Consider the following 23,201-nt stretch of genomic DNA (forward strand, 5'->3'; position numbering starts at 1 on the left):
GCAACATCCATTCAGTGATTAAGGCAAGGTAACAAAAGAGACAAAGAATGGCCTCTTTTACCTAGTTTAAAAAAAAATGAAAAGAAAAGAAAAAGAAATCAATCTGGGAGGGGAAGAGCCTCAGAGTTTCTGGCCAAAATTTTAAAAAAATTGCAATTTACACTTATTCATAGACAACCAGGCCCAAACAATGACCAAATGAGGATTGGGCTAGGACCTATTGTTAACCAATTAATGAGAACCCGAGTGACTTGGGTTTAAGGTGTGGTCCTTAAGAAAGAAATCTAGCCTGTAAACCCCAAGATATCTTTCGAGGTTTCAGCTATCAAAATTTATATTCCTTCGGGTAGAGCACCCAAAGGTAAGGGTATGATTTCCTATGTGAACTGACGGAGAGGAGGGAGTGAGGATGGAAAGGAAGAAAGAAGGAAGCTTAAATGAAAGTGAAACCTGTTCTCTGACATTTCTACTTGTTCAAGACTGCTTCCTGTAAAGCTAAGAATAAAGTCCCACAGCCTTCAGAAATTCAGCCTACTCCTCTAGAACCTCGGGAGAAAAAGCATTACAATTTGCTGATTACTTTAAGTGCATATAGGAAATTTACTTCATTTAAAGCCTATGCTCTTACAAGAAGAAGTAAAATATTATTATACAGTCCAAGATTCTACTTTCAAAGAAGGAATTCTCAGGACAGCTCTGGTAAGTTCCTGAATCAATCAATGGTTTCATTTCCTTTATTAGACTTCACAGTGGAGAGGTCTAGATTTGTTGTTGTTGTTGTCATGGTCTTTAAACAAATAAAACTAGACATATGTATGCATATACATGCATATATATCTGTATATACATGTATACATACATACATACGCCAATATAGGGTGTCCCAAAAGTCTTGGTGCAGTTTTAAACTTATTCAGACTTAAAACTACACTAAGGCTTTTGGATAACCTGTATTTTTAGTTTCTATAGATATATAGATAGATAGATGGATAGATAGATAGATACACACACATATATACATACATATGTGTGTGTGTGTGTGTGTGTGTGTGTGTGTGTGTGATCAGTATCAGTGTCTCTAAATATAGAAGCAAATGGAACAAATGAAGCTCATCTCAGCGGTCCTAGAAGATTTTTGGAGGAAGAAGCTTCCCATAGGGCACTGTCAGGGAACTCTGTGTGTGGTGTGTGTGTGTGTGTGTGTGTGTGTGTGTGTGTGTGTGTGTTGTAGGGGAGGTGGATCACAAGGGGTCTCCTTTGAAAACTTTAGATCAGAGATTTGAAATGTGAAACTCCACACAGGGCTAGTCCTCTAATTCTATACTGGGGGTGGGGGAGTCGGGCTAAAAGAAAAAGCTTTAAGTGATGTCTGAGACAGTAAAATGATAGACTGGCGGGTGACATTAAAATGAAACAATTCGGAGGCCAAATGGGCTGACAATTTGGGATTTTTATTGACAACAGACTCACAATCCACCTTCATCTTCCCATCACAACCGCAGGGGGAGGGGTGGTGTGGGGCCGGTAGCGGGGCGGGAGATGAACCATCCAACCAACCACAGACAGGGCTCTAGCACTCTGCCTATGGCACATCAGCATTCAGCTCAGGGAAAGGAAACAAACATACAGGAAAGTGAGTTCTCCTGCCCCACCCTCCCTTTACAGAAATGTCTAAATGTTTGCCAGAAATCTTCAAAACGGTGCAAATGAATATACTGAGAAGTAGGAGATGCCAAAGGAAGGATAAAAATAACAGAGGACAGGCAGGGATACTGACAAGGTGCGGAAAGCCAGGGAAAAGTGGGGCTAGGAGGCTAGGAGCTGCCTGATTTTCTTTTTCTTGTTTTTTTGTTTGTTTGTTTTTATTCTAGGGCTTTTGTTATTTTATTGGAAAAAGATTTTTTAAATGGATTGTAAATTTTTAGAGCAATGTTTAAAATAAAGTGTTCATCCATATGTTGTAACCCAGGCCTTAGTTCTCCACAAGGATTTCTACAAGTTATGTTGCAGGAAGTTTTAAAATATATAATATATGTATGAAATATAATATATGTATGACTAATATGGAAATGCTTTACATGATTACACATGTATAACCTATAACCGATTGCTTACCATCTCAGGGAGTGGGGAGAGGGGAGGGGAAGGAGAAAAAGAGGGATGGAATTCAGAACTCAAAACTTTAAAAAAAAATCTCAAAATTATTTTAACATGTAATTGGGGAAAATACATATTTTTAAAATAGTATATTGGGGCAGCTAGGTGGCGCAGTGGATAGAGCACTGGCCCTGGATTCAGGAGGACCTGAGTTCAAATCTGGACTCAGGCACATAACACTTACTAGCTGTGTGACCCTAGGCAAGTCACTTAACCCCATTGTCTAACAAAAAACAAAAAAAACAAAAACTAAAATAGCATATGTATGTATATACACACAAATACATAGATATATGTATGTGTTTCTATATACACACATATAATACATATAGATGTAGATATATATTTATATAAAGATATACACACATACATATATACATGTACTACAAGATAATTATAATTCCTGTACCAGAAAGCTAGCAGGGTAACCCTAATCCTAAGAGATCATCTAAATCTAATCCAAGACAGCATGTCCACCCCTAAGGAGCACTGTCATTTTCATAAGGATTAATACAAAAACTGCTCAGAAAATTACTAATTCAGCAAGTTCTTTGAGACAAAAGTTGTATTCAATGAATGTGGGAGTTTCTTTCCATTTTAATTTTAGTTTAGTTTAGTTTTAGTTCCTTTTCTGAAAACAAATACTTTTGGTATCTGCCTGACACCATGGATGAGTCAGAAAGAGATTTCAGGACTAGTATCGAGAAGACTTGAATTCTGGACCTTGAACAAATGACTATCTCTCTGAACCTTAATTTCCTAATACTTCTATGGAAGCAGGAGGAAACAATAGAGAATTAGATAGGCTGAGCTGTCGGTCATCCTCTGAGGCAGCAACAACCCAGTAACTTTTTTTTTACCCTACCTTCATGTGAGCAGAAATCCCAGGCATTCACTTCCATTCAGGAACATCCATCGATTTCTCATTCTCTTTTTGGAATGCATGGGTTGCTTCTCAAAGGTTGGTGAGTTAAATGGCCCCTGTAAGTGAAAAGGAGAGTGAAAAAATGATTGTGCCAGCTCCTTCTGAAGCCTACAGTTCCTAGGAACTCACAGCTATTTTTCTGAGGTACGTGGATTTCAAATCTATTGCCAGCCTTTTAAGAGGCCAACACCTATCTTCCATTTTGTCCAACCATTCAAAAGTGGCTCAATGTGCCAGAGTCAGTCTAAACCGAACATTTTATCTCAATAAATAAGAAAAATGCTCTCTCTTCCTCCCACTCTTTATCTGTAAATATTAACTGAGACACAACTCTTGGCTTTGAATTTCTGTGAGTCAACAACTTTATCATATTTGCTAAGTTAAGAAACGAAAGTAAATACTGATAGTGTGATGGAGGTCTGGTGCAGGTGCAGAGTACTTCAGGCACCTCTGGAAGAGTCCTGATGACATAGAATGTGATGCATGTGTAGACATTCTGTAAATGGGGAATCAGAGGGAGGAGGGAAGGGAATAAGCATTTATATAGTGCCTACTATGTGCCGTGCACTTTTCTGCTAAGCACTTTACAAATATCTCATTGATCCTCACAACAACCTTGCAAGGTAGGTACTGTTATTATCCCTGTTTTACAATTGATTAAATGACTTGCCCAGGGTCACACAGCTAGTAAGTATCTGAGGCAGAATTTGATCACAGGTCTTCCTGACTCCAGGTCCAAGACTCTATATACTATGTCACCTAGCTGCCTAGATATAACCTAACTTATTACAATTTTCTATCCATGTGTTAAGAGAAGCCTCCCATCTTTGAGGGCAGAGTCAACATGGCAGAGTAAAAGCAGGCACTCGCTTGAGCTCTCCCCCAAACCCCTCCAAAACCTTGTAAAAAAATGACTCTAAATGAATTCTAGAGCAGCAGAACCCACAAAAAGATAAAGTGAAACAAATTTCTAGCCCAAGACAATCTGGATGGTCAATGGGAAAGGTCTGTTGCACCAGGCTGGGAGAGAAGCACAGTACAGTGTGGGCCAAGCAGGCAAAGACCAGGCCTCAGTAAACCTGGAGTATGCCTCAGGAGACTGAATCAAGGGGAGCTGTGGCGGTTTCCAGACTTCTCAACCCACAAACACCAAAGACAAGTTAGAAGGTCAGTGGGAATGGTCTGTTGGACCTGGGTGAAAGAGAAGTGTGGTCCAGTCCTGGTCCTAGCACAGCCACAAGGTGGTGGCCACAGTGGCAGCAGCTGCTTCAGGAGCTCTGGCCCACAGCTGGTGGGGGAGATCGAGCAGCTGATCAGAGGAGGATTGCAGGGACCTCTTTGCTGATGCTGAGGTAAGATTCTCTTGTTTTGCCCATGTTTGCATATGGGTCCCAGTCCTGGGTGGCAGTCTTGGGGCGAAGAGGAGCACTGGCATAGAAGAGCTTGTGGCAGCAGTGGAGAGGGAACTCTCCTCTCATTTCCAGGGCATAAAAGAGTGCTTGTAGTCATGCAGAGGCCAAGAGAGGAGTAAACACCTCTCCTTAGAACATACCACCTTGGAAGAACTGGAAACATACAGGTCCCTAAAAGTATTTCTGAAAACAGCTGCACAAAATTCCTGAAGCTTGGGACGGTACACCCTCCACACTGGAAGCAGACCCCTACCTTAACAAAGAGTTTAAAAGTCAAACAATTGGCTGGGAAGCTGAGTAAACAGGGGGAAAAAAGTCAGACTACAGAATCTTATTTTGGTGACAAAGAAGATCAAAACATACAACCAGAAGAAGACAACAAAGTCAAAGCTCCTACATCCAAAGCCTGCAAGAAAAATATGAATCAGTCCCAGGCCATGGAAGAGCTCAAAAAGGAGTTTGAGAAGCAAGTAACAGAAGTAGAGGAAAAAGTGGGAAGAGAAATGAGAGTGATGCAAGAAAATCATGAAAAACTAGTCAACAGCTTGCTAAAGGAGACCCAAAAAAATACTGAAGAAAATAACACCTTAAAAAATAGCCTAACTCAAATGGCAAAAGAGGTCCAAAAACCCAATGAGGAAAAGAATGCCTTAAAAAGCAGAATTGGCCAAATGGAAAAGGAGGTCCAAAAACTCACTGAGGAAAATAATTCCTTAAAAATTAAAATGGAGCAAATGGAAGCTAATAACTCTATGAGAAATCAAGACATTGTAAAACAAAACCAAAAGAATGAAAAAATAGAAGACAGTGTGAAATATCTCATTAGAAAAACACCAGACCTGGAAAATAGATCCAGGAGAGATAACTTAAAAATTATTGGACTACCTGAAAGCCATTATCAAAAAAAAAAAAAAGAGCCTAGACATCATCTTTCAAGAAATTATCAAGGAAAACTGCCCTGATATCCTCAAATCAGATGGTAAAATAGAAAGTGAAAGATTCCACCAAACACCTCCTGAAAGAGATCCCAAAATGAAAACTCCCAGGAATATTATAGCCAAATTCCAGAGTTCCCAGGTCAAGGAGAAAATATTGCAAGCAATCAGAAAGAAACAGTTCATGTATTGTGGAAACACAATCAGGATAACACAAGATTTAGCAGCTTCTACATTAAGGGACTGGAGGGTTTGGAATATGATATTCTGAAGGTCAAAGGAACTAGGATTAAAACCAAGAATCACCTACCCAGCAAAACTGAGTGTAATCAATGAGGGGGAAAAATTGATATTCAATGACGTAGAGAAATTCAATGCATTCTTGAGAAGTAGAGCTAAATAGAAAAATTGACTTTCAAATACAAGACTCAAGAGAAGTATGAAAAGGCAAACAGGAAAGAGAAATCATAACGGACTTATTAAAGTTGAACTATTTACATTTATAACTGGAAAGATGATATTTGTAACTCATGAGACCTTTCTCATTATTAGGGTAGTTGGAAGGAATATCTATAGACCGAGGGCACAGGGTGAATTGAGTGTGAAGGGATGATATCTAAAAAAGAAAATTAAGGGGTGAGAGAAGAATGTACTGGGAGAAGGAGAAAGGGAGAGGTAGAATGGAATAAATTATCTCATATAAAAGAGGCAAGAAAAACTTTTACAGTGGAAAGGAAGAGGGGGGAGGTGAGAAGGAATGAGTGAACATTACTCTTATCAGATTTGGCTGAAGGAGGGAATAACATACACACCCAATTGGGTATGGAAATCTATCTTACCCTACAGAAAAGTAGGGGGGAAGGGGATAATAGAGGGAAGGATGATAGAAGGGAGGGCAGATTTGGGGAGGGTGTAATCAGAAGCAAACACTTTTGAAGAGGGACAGGAACAAAGGAAAAAATAGAATAAATGGGGGCTGGGATAGGATTGAGGGAAATATAGTCTTCCACAACTTGACTATTATGGAAGTGTTTTACATGACTGCACATGTATAGTCTATGTCGAGTTGCTTACCTTCTCAATGAGGGTAGGTGGGGAGGGAGGAGGAGAGAGAATTTGAGACTCAAAGTTTTAGAAATGAATGTTAGAAATTGTTTCTGCATGCAACTGGGAAATAAGACACACAGGCAAAGGGGTATTGAAATCTATATTACCCTATAGGAAAATGTAAGGGGAAGCGTATAAGAGGAAGAGGGTAATAAAAGGGAGAACAGATTGGGTGAAGGGGGAATCAGAATGCAGGACCTCATGAGGTGGTACGGGAGGGGAGGAATGGGGAGAAAATTTAGAACTCAAAATCTTGTGGAAGTAAATGTTGAAAACTAAAAATAAATAAATAAATTGGAAAAAAAGAGAAAAGCCTCCCCCCACCCCCTTTCTAACTGGTTATATAGCTGGAAGTGGAGATCTAGTCAAAGAGACTGAGTTAGCTATGGCCTAGAGCCCAATATGTTTTCCATGGCTGTGCTATGGTGGTTTGATTATTTTGCTGATGATGTCTGAAAAGAGAAAATGTTGTAGGGAGAAGCCTTGGAGAACTTCTCTCTTGAGAGGCTGCAGAGCCTAGAGAAGTAGGCATCAGGTCCTTGACCTCTGTATTTGTGCTTCCTTCTAGGTGAAAAATCTTGTGGATTTTGAAAGGTCAAGAGAGTAAGCATCTGGCCGTCTGGGGGCCCAGCATTCCAGCATCCTAGCATATAGTTTTTGTCACCAGCTCAATGTTGGTGAGGAACACAGATGATCTTTGGGATCTAGCCCAATAGTAACTGAGAGGAAGAGTAAACTTGGTGGGACCAATGTTATGTGGAAACTCCTCCAACAGACCAAGGTGGGATAGGGAAAAGTGTACCTTGAGATATCTGGGGAAAACATTTGTTCTCTTGTTTTTGCTTACATAGCCTCACTCTCTAAGAACCAAAAAGGATACATCTGGTCTCTCAGGGGTTTAGGGGTACCCTGAGGGTTCAGGTTTTTCATATCTAATGGTCTTGACTTGAGCCTCCAAGCTAAGTGGGGAGGACACCAATTCCATTTAACCATTTAACATTGACTAGTTTTTACTAGTTTGGATATTTATTTCAAAGATATAAGCAAGAACAAAGTACAAACACTTCCTTCTTATACCTTGGAGGAGACGCTTCCCCTTATTCCACCTTAGTCTCTAGGGAGATTGGGTTGACTCCGAGCATAGTCTCTACATAGCATTAGACTTACCAAGTTTATATCCAAATGTGTATATCTATCCAAAAAAGTCTTCATTTCAACTACTACTGGGCTAGGTCCCAAAAGTCACTCCCAAAGGCCATTCCTTGCTCCTCTGAGCACTAGGACTGAGTTGGCTGCAAAACCTAGAAACTGAGAAGCCTAAAGTCTCACTCTTGATATTTCGAAACTCATAAAATTGGAGGCTCCAATCCCTTCACCTACAAGGGAAAAGAAAAAATGCAGAAGCCAAGGACTGAGGCCCATTTCTTGGAGCCAAATGACCTCAACAGGGTTCTAAGGTCTCTTGCCTTACAGAATTGTCTTTCACTAGATGTTGTGGGGGTAAAATAAAATATTATATATATATGTATATATATATATATATATACATATATATAAGCATAAACCATGTTTCAAAGTAGTGATTCAGTTTAATTCAATGCAACAAGAATTTTTGATTTTTATAAATTGTTATTGATATCTCTTTGCTTTCATTTTTTACAAATCACCATAGCACACCCAAAGAGAATGAAATAAAGAAATTAGTCTCAGGCTAATTTAGGCCTTTTAAAAGATGACCCCAGTTCTGGCTATGCAGCCAGTCCCTGATCCCCCACTCCTCCAAAAGCCTTCTCCTAACCGTGGAGATAGCAGATCAGAACCAGTAAAACACACCAGCAGCCCTTTCAGTAGTTTGTCCTTTGGTCATCTGAAATTCTATTGGAACTTAGACAACTGTGGGAAGTGAACTGGGTGCCAGCAGCCAGCCCCACCCATGTACCTTTGCCCCCTGCCCAAGCCATGTGGTGGAGTTTGCTGCATTTATGAATGAAGGGGTAACACTAGATGATCTGTAAGGTCCTTTCTATCTCTAACATCCAATGCTTTCAGCTCTAACATTCTGTGCTTGGATATGTATATAAGATGCAGTTTCTTCAAATCTTATACTTTGGCTTGCTTCTCAGAAAAAAGCCTCCAGTCTATAGTCTTGCTGCTTATGGACACCTGGAGCTCTGTGTAGACCTAGGAGAGAGAAGGTCCTAGCAGCAGGGCTTAGTCAGTGGCCAGCGACACCCTAGTTAGCGCTTGTTGCCCTGACCTCTATTCAAAGACTGATGGATGATGTGTTACTTTAAACAGGTGTTTCAGTAAGATACTCAGAAGGCAAATGTGCTGTCTCCAGTATTGCAAAAGCCTGATGGTGTCTCCTTTTTATTCTTAGGGGTCCCTCAGCTAAAGAGTTTGTCCTTAACCAGGTTAGAAATATCTCTCTTGCTCCCCACCCACTGGGCTCCCAGGAATTTCACTTGCTCTGTGGGTCCATGGCCTTTTTCAGGGTTGGTAGCTCACCCATCTGCCTTAAAGGTCTATAGTACCACTTCATTTTTTTTTTCAGCCAAAGACAAAGCTTATTAGAGACTCGACACATTAGCCAGACTCTTGAGGAATCTGAGAGTCTGTGAGGTGTTGACTATATTCTAAGAATCTGGGCAGTGGCTAAATTTTAAGAATCTAAGCTATATAGTACCACTTCTAAAGAATTTTTGGCGACCTCTTCATTTGGGCTGACAGTGATTAAGTCACTGATATAATACAAGAATGTCACCAGACCAGCAAGGGGTGATGGCAGATTATGGGAATGTTGATGTTTCTTTGAGGCAGGATAGCGATGATGTATTAGAGGCCCTGCCAGGTAAAAGCTAATTATTCCTGGTTTTCCTCATGGAGGGGGTTTGGTATTGGCCAAGTCAATGACTACATACCAGTTCCCCTTGGGGGTCACTGACCTTTAGTTTAAGGGTAGGTTGGTGGCGCAGGGTGCAGGAGATGATGGGAAAGAGAAGTTAGAAAACTGTTGATACTAACAGGGAAAAAGTTCAAATGGGCGGTACCAGAATACTAGCAATGAGGAAGGAGAAGAGGAATCCTTCTTTACTTCAACATAAGAACCAAATGTCTTTTAAAGGGTCCTTTCCATCATCCCTGTTGTTCAGAAACCTACAGTCAGCCAGCAGACTTCGTTGCCCTCCTGAAAACATATTCTGGTATCAAAGTTATCCTCATGGAGGTTAAGCCCACTTTTTATCTGTGCCCTTATTGTAAGCAAAGCTTCAGTACTTCAGAAGCTATACTGGTGCGTCAGTGCCCCAACTAGTGAGCTCAGGAGCCATGCTATACTTGTTTATAGGCTTAATTTCCATGAAACTACCATTTGCCTATAGAGTGGGAAGGGACTGGGAGAGGAGGCGTGTTTTCAGTGTTTGGTTCTGGTTAGAGTAACACAGTGATGAAAGGACCTTTGTTTATAATGTAGTGACCTAGTTAGGTAAAGGGAGCCGGGGGTAAGGTGTAAAAGGCTAGTAGGAGTAAGGAAAGGAGGTGTAATATAAAATGCGAAGCATCAGGAGGAAAGAAACAAACTTGCCTTTGGGAAAAATAGATCCCAATCTCAGTCCTGGTATCTAGCTTGTCTCTCTAAAACTTAGTCATACCCAAAAGTCAGGCTGTTAACCTACACAAAGCAAGCGTTACAAAAAACCACCTTGAAGACGGCCTAAGGAGGTTCCTAATGTTTGTAAACATCAGCTCACAGAGGCCTAGTTCTCAGGCTTGTGATAGGGTGTGATATTTGGCCTGACCACTCTGTGTAAAGATTAGGATGGATTGTTTGGAGCTTTCTCTGATATAGTATCTGTCATATGGTCTGAAATATTTTTATCTAAATAAATTACTTTTCTGAAATAAAAAAAAATAGAGTGTGGGGCCTGAAGTCAGGAAGATCTGAGTTCAAATCCAGCCTCAGACATTTACTAGCTATATGACCCTGGGCAAGTCACATAATACTTTGTCTCAGTTTCCTCATCTGTAAAATAGGGATAATAACAGCATCTACCTAACCCAGGATCAAATGAGATCATTGTAAAACACTCAGCACAGTGCCTAGTACACAGTAGGTGTTATGAAAGTGTTAGCTATTATTATTTTTATTATTGAAACTGTGTGGTCAAGTAGAAGACGTATTTTTGTGGTGTGGTGGTAGATGAGGACCTTAAGCATACTATGGTCAAAGGTTATATAACAGGGAAGGCATTCCCATATCCGGAGTTCTCACACAGCCAGAGGAAGATTGAATGTCTGTGAAAGCCTCTAATTGCCCCCTCATTGCCTCTTCTGTTGTCCACCGTCTCATGGACAGGATCTGAGGAAGATTCCCCCTTGTGAGAGTATATAGCTCTCACACGTTCCCATAATAGGTACTTAATAAATATTTATTGGCTGACTGACCACCCAGGATAAATCTGACTAATCAGCTTCCACCTAACGGTAACCACTTGAATTAGAAAAGAGGAGGTTGGGGCAGCTGGGTGGTGCAGTGAATAGAGGACCAGCCCTGGAGTCAGGAGGACCCAAGTTTAAATGTGGCCTCAGACACATGATACTCACTAGCTGTGTGACCCTGGGAAAGTCACTTAATCCCCATTTTCTCGCCAAAAAAAAGAGGAGGTCAGTAGGTAGCCCTCCTGAAAGAGACATCAACTCATCTGTGATTGAGGGAATAATTCATTTCTCCCCCCATTGTCCCCCTACATATCTAAGGGCTCCCCATCCTTTTGCATGTGTCTATGGCTTATGTTATTTAGGTCCCTTTCACTTAAACATCTTCATACCTGCTGCATCACCTTAGCAATCTTGTCCAAGGAGGTCAGAAGCAGGCGCTGCATCTTTTGAGGTGATTTTGATTTCTTACCTTAGCCAGTGAGCAAGATTGCAAGGGGCCCTGGCATCCCAACCCTAGGAATCCTGCCACCTCTCCCCCATGGAAGCCTGGCCACCTCTCTAGCCACCCCATAGCAGAATGGCAGTCCTCTGATACCCTCCCGCTACTGACTGGAGCAAAGAGCCAGAAAGAGTGTGGAAGAATTGACTTTGAAATTGCAGAACAGGAACACATTTCTTAAGTTTACAGATTTAGGGATCATGCACCTGGTTCCCAGTGCCCTCAGCAGGCTTATACCCAGAAGGAGAGCACTGGATGGTGTGTGTGTGTGTGTGTGTGTGTGATTTACATGAGGACCAAGGAAAGGGATGTGGTTTTGGAAAGAGTAAGTTTGGGAAAGAGGACATTTGCAAAAGGCCATTTGCCTTATGCTTTTGTATTTCATAAGTGTTGCCTCAGGGCACTCGGGGGTCATAAAAGGAGGCTTTTACAAGATAGGGTGAGTCATGCCCAGGCACAATAGCCTGGTCCCCACATCTGCAAAACGAGAGGGTTAAACTAGATGCCCGGATCTCTCCAGTCCTTCCAGCTCAAAGGCAATGACACTGTCATCCTCAAGGTCGTTTCAATGGAGTAGTAAGGAGAGTCAGATCGTAGGAAATCCAGGAAGGGTCTAAAAGAAAATGAAGGACCCTCACCTGGGAGGCACACTTAAGAAGCTAGGCCCTGACTAGCAAAAGGGAGACATCCTCAAGTGAGTGTGGGAGAGTGAAGGAATGCGGGGTGATACCAGGGCTGACAAATTATCTATCTATCATCTATCTATCTATCTATCTAACATTTATCTATCATCTGTCTATCTATCTATGTTTACATGTCTCTCTGTCTAACTCTCTACGTCTATATGCCTGTCTAACTTTCTATCTGTCCATCTACCTATTTGTCTATTTATCTCTCAGTCTCTGTCTCCCTGTCTTCTCTCTCTGTCTCTCTCTCCCCTTCTCTCTCTCCTCTCTCCCTTTCTGTCTCTGTCTCTGTCTCTTTCTCTCTGTCTCTGTCTGCCTGTCTGTCTCTCTCTCTGTCTTTCTCCTATCTCCCTCCCTATCTATCCACTCAAACATTTATTTGCTAATTTGTTCATTGCTGTTTATTTTTAAAGGCTGGGCTCCCTATCTTGCCCAGGCTGTAAACGCAATTGTTCCTCACAGGCCCAATCTCTCAATTCATTGGTACAGGTGCTTTGACCTGCTCCATTTCCAGCCTAGTGGACCCCTCTCCCAGAGGCTTACCATATCAATTTAATTCAATTAAACAAGCATTAAAATTTTTTTAAACAAATTTTTATTGGTAATTTTTTGAATCACCAAAATTTCTCCCAATATTCCTCTTCTTCCCCTTTTATCAGAAAGCCAACCCATGTAATAATATTTTTAAAGAAAAAAAGGGGGCAGCCAGGTGGCACAGTGGATAGAGCACAGGCCTTGGAGTCAGGAAGACCTGAGTTCAAATCCGGCCTCAGACGCGTAACACTTACTAGCTGTGTGACCCTGGGCAAGTCATTTAACCCTGTTGTCTAGCCAAAGAAAAAAGGGGAAAAAGTCAGCAAAATGGGTCAATAAATCAAGAAAGTCTGAAAATCTGTGATATGTATCCACAATGTGGATCTCTGACCTCCATAAAGAAGTCATGTCAGGTTGTCTTCTTCTGTCTCTCCTTTTGCAGCTGTTGTTTTTCATAATTTTTCAGCATTTACTTTTTTTTGTTGTTGTTGAGGCAATTGGGGTTAAGTGACTTGCCCCAACTCACACAGCTAGTAAATGTTATGTGTCTGAGGCCAGATTTGAACTCAGGTCTGCCTGACTCCTAGGCCTGTGCTCTATCCACTGTGACACCTAGCTGCCCCAACTTTTTTTTTTTAGGCAATTGGGGTTAAGTGACTTGCCCAGGGTCACACAGCTAGTAAGTGTCAAGTGTCTGATCTGAGACTGGATTTCAACTCAGGTCCTTCTGACTCCAAGACCAGAGCTCTATCCACTGTGCCACCCTAGCCAGCATTCACTTTTGATTGATTGGTGGATGTTCCTTCCATTTACATTGTGTCATTGTGAATATGGTTTTCTTGGCTCTGCTTACTTTATTCTGTAATAGATCATGCAAGTCACTGCATCATAATCATCATTTGTTTTTTAAATTTTTATTTATTCAATTTTCATTTATGAAATAAAACAAGCATTTCCATAACATAGAATAAGAAAAAAATGGTTGCACATGAAGCTACAAATCGGTTATGTACAACTTGCCATTCCTTTTGAATATACAATAAAATTATCATGTAGCTTTCTTTTTCCTTCCTCTTTCTTCTTCTCTTTCCCCCTGGAGATGGCTACCATTAGACACAAACATATTTGTGTATACGTACATATACATAATTTATATTTATTTTATAAATTATATTTATAAATATATTTATAAATTATACATATATATACACCATTCTCTACATATGTATACTTATCAGTTCTTTCTCCTGGTGCAGATAGTGTCTTCCTTCATATGTCCTTTGTAGTTAATTTGGGTATTCGTAATAGCCAAAATGACTTATTTGCCCAAAGTTTTTTTTAAAAACAATATTGTTGTTACTGCATACAACATTTTATTGGTTCTGTTCATTTTGCTCTTCATTTTTTTATGCAAGTCTATCCATGTTTTTCTAAAATCATCAAGTTCGTCATTTCTTATAGTATAGTAGCATTCTATCACAATCATATACCACAACTTGGTCAGCCATTCTCTAATTCATGGGCATACCCACAATTTCCACACAGAATGCTGCTATAAACATTTTAAAATGTATAGGCTCTTTTCCTTTTTCCATAATCGTTTTTGGAAACAGACCTAGTAGTGGTATTGCTGGGCATAGGCAATTTAACAGCTCATTGGGCATAATTAAAGATTGCTCTCCAAAATGGTTGGATCATTTTACAATTCCATCAACAATGAATTAGTGTCGCAAAATTTCTACATCCCCTCTAACATTTGTTGCTTTCCCCTTCAATTATTTTAGCCAATCTGATAGGTGTAAAATGATATCTCAAGGTTGTTTTAATTTGCATTTCTTTAATCAATAATTATTTAGAGCATTTTTTTATATGACTATAAATTATTTTATTTCTTCATTGGAAAACTTACTGTTCATAACCTTTGACCATCTGTCAATTGGGGAATGACTCATATTCTTATAAATTTTACAAAGTTCCTTATATATGTGAAATATGAGACCTTTATCTGAGAAACTGTCTATAAAATGTTCCCCCAATTTTCTGCATTCTTTCTGATCTTGGCTACATTTGTTTTATTTCTAATCATCATTTCTTACAGCATGGTAAGATTTCAGTATATCCACATACCCTGATTTGTTTCACCATTCCCTAATTGGTGGTGTCTACTTTCTTTCTGGTTCTCTGTTATCACAAAAAGAGCTGCTATAAATATTTCAGAGTACATAAAGACTTTCTTCTTGTCAATGACCTCCTTGGTCTCAAAGCTTCATAGTGGGATCTCTGAGTCAAGGGGCATGGGCATTTGTGTCATTTTATTTGCATAATTCCAAATTGCAACATGCATTTATAAAGGAATAATACCATGTGTAAGTGACTGGATTTTTGTGAATGTGTGTGTGTGTATATGTGTGTGTGTGTGTGTGTGTGTACATGTGTGTCTGTGTGTGTCAAAAAATAAAGCAATCTCTGAACTCAAGAAGCTTACCACCTATTTGGTGAAGAAAAAAACATAGATGTATATGTATATGTGTGTGTATATATGTATGCACAATCTATATATATAGAGAGAGAGAGAGAGAAAGAGAGAGAAACAGAGACAGAGAGAAAGTAAATAAAAAAGGGATGAAGATTAAACATCCAAGATATGGGGTGTCAAGAAAGGTCTCACATGGAAAAGTCACTGGAGCCAAGCCTTGCAGACAAGAGGCAGAGGTGATTTACTGTAAAATGTTTTCAGTTTAATTTTAGAGCTATATTTGAACATGGAATGAGGGTTTTGATTTTTGCTAACCAAAGTCAAGTGATAGAGATACTTATGAAATGACTGAAAAATAATCCTTTTCCATTTCAACATTAACATATTCTCTTCATGGCCTATTGCCATGATAGGTTTAATTACATTTAACCAGATCGATCCTCCAACTATACTTCAAGCCCACGGATGCACAGAGAGCTCATTGTTCAATATAAATTTTAAAGCATGCACAGGGAAGCGGGGCAGAGAGTGGAGTAGTAGTGAAAGAGAGTGGCATGATCTTGCAAGAATAGTATCTGCAACTCTAAATGTCAGAATGAGCCAATGATGATGATGAAAACTAAGGGCAACAAAAATGTCATTTTCTTCTTGGCCCTAGCTAGAAGGCTGAATGAGAACTAATGGGTGGAAGTGGTGGAAAGGCTGGATATAAGGAAAAATTTCCTAAAAGTCAGAGTCATCCAAAAGCAGAATTGGGTAAGGAGTTTGCTGCTACTGGGGATCTTCAAGGGAAGGTAAGTTGACGACTTGCCAGGGATATTGCAAAGGGGATAGTTGTTTAGGTCTAGTATGGACGAGATGATCTCTAAGGTCCCTTCCTATTATGATTCTGTAATTCAATAAAAGGAGCTTGTAAGTCATTATAATTCTAAATCAAATGCATCACACAACATCCCAAACATATGTTACATGAATTTTGTTTTTCTTTCAAAAGAGTGAAGATACATCTTTGGAATGACTGACCTGACAACAAAGGTTGATGACTGGACCAAAGAACGTGTGAAACAATGGGCAACAGAAGAACTAAAGATTGAGGAAAAATATGGACAAATCCTGCTTTCTGCGGAAGTGTCAGGATTAGTGTTAAGTGTCTTAGAAGAGAAGGATCTTGTGGACATGGGTATACCGCATGGCCCAGCTCTTTTGATAATGCGCACTTACAAAACTTTGAAGAACATTCCACCAGAAAATCCTGTTCAGACATTTGGAAAACAAGATAGCTTGAAAACTCCTAGAAAGAAAAACAAAATGAGAGCAAAACTCAAAGCAGAAAATACAGAAGAGGTGATTTCAACCGCCAACTCTCAAGATATTACAAATTCTGAATGTACACAGGAATCAAAGTTTGCTATGGAAAAAGTATTAGATGATGCGGAAGTGGAACCAAAAAGATTACCGTGTATGCCATATCCTTTCGACAAATTCCATGACAGCTATCGTTATATACAGCATTACATTTTGCAGCCAGAAACAGGACGACTAAATTTCATTGAGCCAGTCCATGAGTACAAGGCATTGACTAATACTGGGTCAGCAACTGAGGAAGACATCAAAATGAAATTCAGCAATGAAGTCTTTAGATTTGCTTCAGCCTGCATGAATTCCCGCACCAATGGCACTATCCATTTTGGTGTCAAAGACAAACCCCATGGAGAAATCATTGGGCTGAAAATTACCAGTAAAGATGTTTTTATTGACCATTTCAATCTGATGATCAAACGCTATTTTGATTACGATGAGCAGGCCACTATAGCATGTAAATGTATTAGGGAACCCAGGTTTGTGGAAGTCTTACTGCAAGACAATACTCTATCAGATAGATTTGTTATTGAAGTCGATGTCATTCCTCAGTATTCCATATGTAAGAACATTATTTTCCGCATCAGGATGCAAAACTGTAAAGAAGAAAGGTGGAAAGAAAGGAATGAACACTCAATTTTTGTGAGAGAGGGAGCCAGCTCTAAAGATATCCTTGCTAATGTCAAGCAAAATGATGCAGATTACCAACAGCTTTTACTGAATTTGAATTCACTGGTAAAATCCAGAAAATCTGCAGAAGAAGAATATGAAACAAAAAGGAAGATGAAGGAAAATGAAGGGCCGAAGCTGGTGAAACTGCTCACAGGAAACCGAGACCTGTTGGACAATTCCTACTATGACTGGTACATTCTGGTGGCCAGTAAGAGCCATCCAAATCAAAAAAAGCACCTGGACTTTCTAAAGGAAATTAAGTGGTTTGCTGTGTTGGAGTTTGATCCTGAATCTGGGAAGAATGGGTTGGTGAAGTCTTACCGAGAGACCCGTGCAGCAAATCTTCACTTTCCACGTCAATACGATGACAAAATTATCCAAAATCCCAGTAAGTTGAATCTTTATCAACAGCCCAGCTGGATCTTTTGTAATGGTAGAACAGATCTAGGAACTCAGGAAGACAAACCTTTAGAGTCAAGTTTATGGCAACGAGAAAGAGCTTCTGAAGTCAGAAAACTCATTTCATTTCTTACACATGAAAACATAATGCCAAGAGGAAAGTTTTTGGTGGTGTTTCTGTTACTCTCTCCAGTGGAAGATCCAAGAGATCCCCTCATTGAAACATTCTGTGCTTTCTACCAAGACCTGAAGGGAATGGAAAACATATTGTGCATCTGCATCAGTTCACAGATATGCCAGCGATGGAAAAGTCTTCTACAAGCCAGACTGACAGTGGTCGATGAACTCTCAAACCAATGTATTTCCACCTTAAGTCTTGAAAAGATAAATGGTACAATTCTTAAATTAAAATCAAGGATTCATTCTTCACAAAGGTTTTTGCCATCATCTGGTTCATCTACTGTTCTTCTGAAAAAGGAAGAAGATTTCATGAGTGCTCTAGAAATCCTCTGTGAAAATGAATGTGAAGACACAGAATTAGAAGAGGATAAAAAGAAGTTCTTTGAATTCATGAAGTCTCAAGAGGAGCACTTTTACCGAGGTGGCAAAGTTTCCTGGTGGAACTTCTACTTTTCCTCTAAAAACTATTCGACCTTTATCAAAAGGGACAAGTATAAAAACCTTAAAGAAATGATTCAAGACTGGGCAGATTCTCCCAAACAAACATGTGCCAAAATTATTAATCTTTATCACCATCCAGGCTGTGGGGGGACTACGTTGGCTATGCATGTTCTCTGGAAACTAAAGAAAAAATTCAGATGTGCTGTGTTGAAAAACAAAGCAACCGAATTTCCAGAAATTGGAGAACAGGTAATCAATTTAATCACATATGGTTCAAACGGCCAGCAAGATTATTTACCTGTACTGCTCCTTGTGGACGATTTTGAGGAACAAGAAAACGTCTCTCTGCTACAGAATTATATTCTTGCAGCGGTAGCTGAAAAGGGTATTCAGTATGAAAAACCTCTAGTGATCATTTTAAACTGTATGAGATCCCAGAATCCTCTTAAAAGTGCAAAACATCCAGACAGCATTGCTCTGGAAAATAAACTCTCTGAGACAGAGCAAAGAGCTTTTGAGGTCAAACTGAAAGAAATTGAAAAGCAATACAAGAACTTTAAAGACTTTTATTCCTTCATGATCATGAAAAGCAATTTTGATGAAAAATACATACAAAATGTTGTCAGGAACATACTGAAAGGGCTGGAAATACATAGAAAGGAAGCACAACTCATTTCCTTTCTGGCTTTACTGAACTCTTATGTCACTAATTCCATAATCTCGGTATCCCAGTGTGAGGAATTCTTGGGAATTGCAAACAAGAGGGCTTTCTGGGGAACTGAATGTCTTGAAGACAAGATGGGAACCTATTCTACTATCTTGATTCAAATGGAAGTGGAGGAAAAAGGGAAGTACAAAGGTGTAAGGATCATCCATCCTCTGATTGCCAATCATTGTCTAGTAGAATTGAAAACCACGTATCATTTGGCTAAAAGTCAAATCACACTGGGACTGTTACAAGAGAGTTTATTTTATGATATCGGAATAGGAAGAGATAAGCTTTCCCAAGATGTGGAAACCTTGTTGCTTACCAGGCAGCGCAGGGAGCATGGGGATGAGACAGATACTTTGTTTTCTCCACTGATCGAAGCAGTACAGCAGGAAGAAGGTAATGGTGAAGTTGTGATGGTATTGAAGGAAGGAACTATTCGGTTCCCCGGGAATGCATTCATTTGTCAAGCCTTAGCGAGACATTTCTACCTTAAGGAGAAGAATTTTCTCAAAGCTCTGAAGTGGGCAGAGAAAGCAAAAACATTGGCACCCTCCAATTCCTATATCTCAGATACAATTGGTCAAGTCTACAAAAGTAAGATAAAATGGTGGTTGGAAGAAAACGCAACAAGTAGGAGGAGCATCACCTCTCATGATCTGAGAAGTCTCCTAGAAACTGCTGAAACAGCCTCCAGAGCCTTCAAATTGTCTCAGGAGCAAAGTAAAATGAAAGAAAATGTCAGGGAGGATTTGGACAATCAAAAGTCGAAAAGGAGATACGATTCATACAATACAGCAGGCTATCGAGGAGAGATTGAAGTGTGTCTTTGCACAATCCAGGTTCTACAGCTCATTTCTTTCTTTGGCAAAGAAGGTCTGGTGCACATGGTGCAATTTTTATCTGGAAAGGGTGATATTCCTGGGGATCCAAATGATGAATATCACTTAGCACTTAAAGAGTTCATGCCTTACCTGAGTAACTTGCAATTAGCTTTGAAAGGAGCCTTTGACTTTTTTGATGACTACTTTGTCCTTCTGAAACCCAAGAACAGCATTAAAGAAAAAGAGGAGATAAAACTTCGAAGAAAGGTGGCTGAATGTTTCAAAAAGTACGCAGCAGTATTCGGTCCCTTAGATTTGCAGCAATCTCAGGACAAAAAATCTAAATCAAAACTTGTTTTGCCAACTCAAGTAGAGAACTGTAGGAGAAGTCTGGACATTTTAAAAGCAGACAAGTTTTCTGGATTATTGGAGTATCTCACCAATCAAAGAAGTGCTTCCAACAACATGGAAGATATCATAAATCAATATACTTTTCTCCTCGGACAGTTTACCAACAAAATCTACTTGAGAGAAAAACAGAATTTTATTCTGGCCAACATCATTCTCAGTTGTATAAAACCGGCTTCCAAACTGGTGCAACCCCTTCCTAAGCTAAAGAAACAGCTCCGAGAAGTACTGAAACTAGTAGGTTTGGATCACAAATATGCAGAACCTTACTTCCTTGCCTCCCTGTTGTTCTGGCCAGAAAACCAGCAACTTGATTTAGATTCTGGACAAATGGAAAAGTATATTTCATCTCTAAATATGTCCTTCAGGTCACGATACAAGTATGTGTATCACTTCAAACAGCCAATTGCACATTTTTACCTTGGAAAAGGCAGTGGTTTCAACAGGCTTGTGCACAAAGTCAAAATCGAGGAATGTTTTGAAAATGTGTCGGACACGAGTATCCTGTGGCAGAGTGGAGCTGTTTGGGAGGAAAAAAAAGTCCAGGAACTTTTGCTACGACTAAGGGGCCGGGCTGAGGGTGAACTCATCTACGTTGAGTATGGAAGAGATGAAAAAATCAAGATCCCAGTGAGGCCTGTTTTCTTAGGTCGCCTACGGAGTGGCAAAAGTATAGAAAAAGTATCCTTCTACCTGGGATTTTCCATTGGAGGTCCACTCGCATATGGCATAGAGATCATTTAAGAAACCAAACTATTTTCTTTTTGTTTTCTGAGGCTTCTTGTCTCAGTGTTATTAACTTTCAGTCTGAAATCAGAATTTTGTGGAGTTCATTTTCCTCATACTTTACCTTCTGTTGTCTTAACTCCAAAAATTACACAAGACGCCATTCAAAAATTATTTTGCTCTTCTGCTATCATTAAGACCTTATAAATACTTTCCAAATGTCTCCAATTTGTAAAATCTGGAGTCCCATTAAAGAAAAGGGAAGCTTTGTTACTCTTAATATCTCCACCTCCTCCTCACCCCCACCAATGTGGTTATGTATGAAAGACCCTTTCCATTTCTTTAGGGTGTACTTCACAGTGCTAGGAAATAAATCAAGAAATTAACAATAAAACAATTCTAACAGTTGATAGATTCTAGACTCCTGGTCCTCCAATTGGCTAAGTCTGTGATCTGTGACAAATCACTGAACCTGCTTGTGCTTTAGATTCCTAAATAGAAAATGGGGGTAATTGCACGAATTGCCACCAATTGGGGGATGACTGAACAAGTTGTGGTGTATGGTTGTGATGGAATACTACAGTCATAGAAGAAATGATTAGCTTGACGATCTCAGAATGGCATGGAGAGACTTGCACGAAATGACGAAGACTGAAGTGAGCAGAACCAAGAGAACATTGTATACAGTAACAGCAATATTATTTTAAGAACAACTTTGAGTGACTAAGTAATTTTGACCAAATTAACTATAAAGGACATAGGAAGAAAGATGCTGTCTGCATCTAGAGAAAGAACTGATTAATTGAAGTATGTATAGAATTATTTTAAATGCATATATATAGAATAATTATATATGTGTATATATATGTGCATATATATTTGTGTGTCTGATGATAGCCATCTCTAGAGCAGGGGGAAGAGAGAAGAGAAAAAGGGAAAAAAAGAAATTTACACACTAACTTTGTTGTATATTTAGAGGGAATAGCAAGTTGTACATGGTAGATCTGCAATTTTGGGTTCAATCAACTTTTTTTTTGTACTGTGTTATGGAAATGCTTGTTTTGTTCCATAAATTTAAAATAATTTTTTTTAAATGGGGGTAACAATTACCTTACCTACTTAACAGGGTCATTGCAGAGTATCATGTTTGTCACCTGTATCCAAGAGTCCTATTCACAGAGAGACGAAAGCACAAGGCTTGGACAATCTAGAGGGTTAGCATTCCTTTGTAACTCCTGGGTATCATCCTTATGACAAGAACACCAAGTATGTATGGGTGGATGAAAGGCTTATAAGAGGACAAGTTGAGCTTTCCAAGCATATGCCCCTGCCTCCAATTAAAGTTAACCCTGTCAAAGAACACAAGATTAAAAGTGAATCAGAGTCCATGACATCTCAGTGAAACCATGGGATGAGGACACATCCAGGGATGGGAGGACCCAGACCAGAGGTGATTTCTCAGAATATCTGAGGACCAGACTTATTTTTTAAAGAGTCAAAATATTTAAAGGAGTTATTTAGATTCTTACTCCAAGAGTGGAAGGATGGTGGAAGGGCATTGCAGATGGAAGAACTTTCCGGCTCTCTCCAATTCAAACATAGGCGCAGGAATTTCAAAAAACTTACTTGGCCATCTAGCTATGGAATATAAACCCCCTTCCCTTCCCCCCACCCCCACCTCAACCCCCAGGGCAAATTAGAGAACTGGGGACTTGAAAGCAAAATATGTTTCTTCAAGGTTATTTTCCTTTCAAGTCAACAGTAAATAGACACACCCAAAGAAACTGCTTTCCAAATCAGTCACAAGGGGAGGAAATGGTTTCATTTGAAAGGCAAAAAGCTTTACTTTAGTGAGCAACTATCGCCATCTTCTGGTGATTATGTAAAATGCAGTTTTCATATCCCTACCCTTACACCTTCCCTGGTTTGTTTTTGCTTTTTCAGGGATTCGCTTCAAGTTATACAAATCGACAAATCGTTGATTTCTTTTATACACACACACACACACACACACACATACACACACACACACACACACACACACACACACACACACACACACACAGAGCAGACTACCCTTGGTACTTGCCTGACTCCGGTCCCCTGACTTTTGACTGTCTGCTGGAGTGTATAATACTCTTCCTCCTCACTTCTGCCTCCTAATTTCCTTCAAGATTCCCCTCAAATCCCACCTTCGGCCAAAGGTCTTTTTTAGGACCACCCCATCCTTTGCCTTTGAGATTACCTCCCTTTTACATTGTACATCTTGCATGTACACAATTCTTTGCATTTTTGCAAGTTGTCCCCTCCATTAA

At 39.7% G+C, this 23,201-nt stretch overlaps 1 protein-coding gene across 1 annotated transcript; it reads left to right on the plus strand.

Annotated features, from left to right (window-relative positions):
- The first annotated feature begins 470 nt into the window (after positions 1 to 470).
- SAMD9L (sterile alpha motif domain containing 9 like) lies at positions 471 to 21,305 on the plus strand. The gene is made up of 2 exons (XM_027847935.1): positions 471 to 699; positions 16,163 to 21,305. The coding sequence occupies exon 2, from the start codon at positions 16,183 to 16,185 to the stop codon at positions 20,902 to 20,904; it is 4,722 nt and encodes a 1,573-aa protein (XP_027703736.1). The 5' UTR covers positions 471 to 699; positions 16,163 to 16,182; the 3' UTR covers positions 20,905 to 21,305.
- Positions 21,306 to 23,201: the final 1,896 nt, after the last annotated feature.

Source organism: Vombatus ursinus, unplaced genomic scaffold (genome assembly GCF_900497805.2).
Source record: "Vombatus ursinus unplaced genomic scaffold, bare-nosed wombat genome assembly UNPS02005459.1, whole genome shotgun sequence".
Classification (NCBI taxonomy): Eukaryota; Metazoa; Chordata; class Mammalia; order Diprotodontia; family Vombatidae; genus Vombatus; species Vombatus ursinus.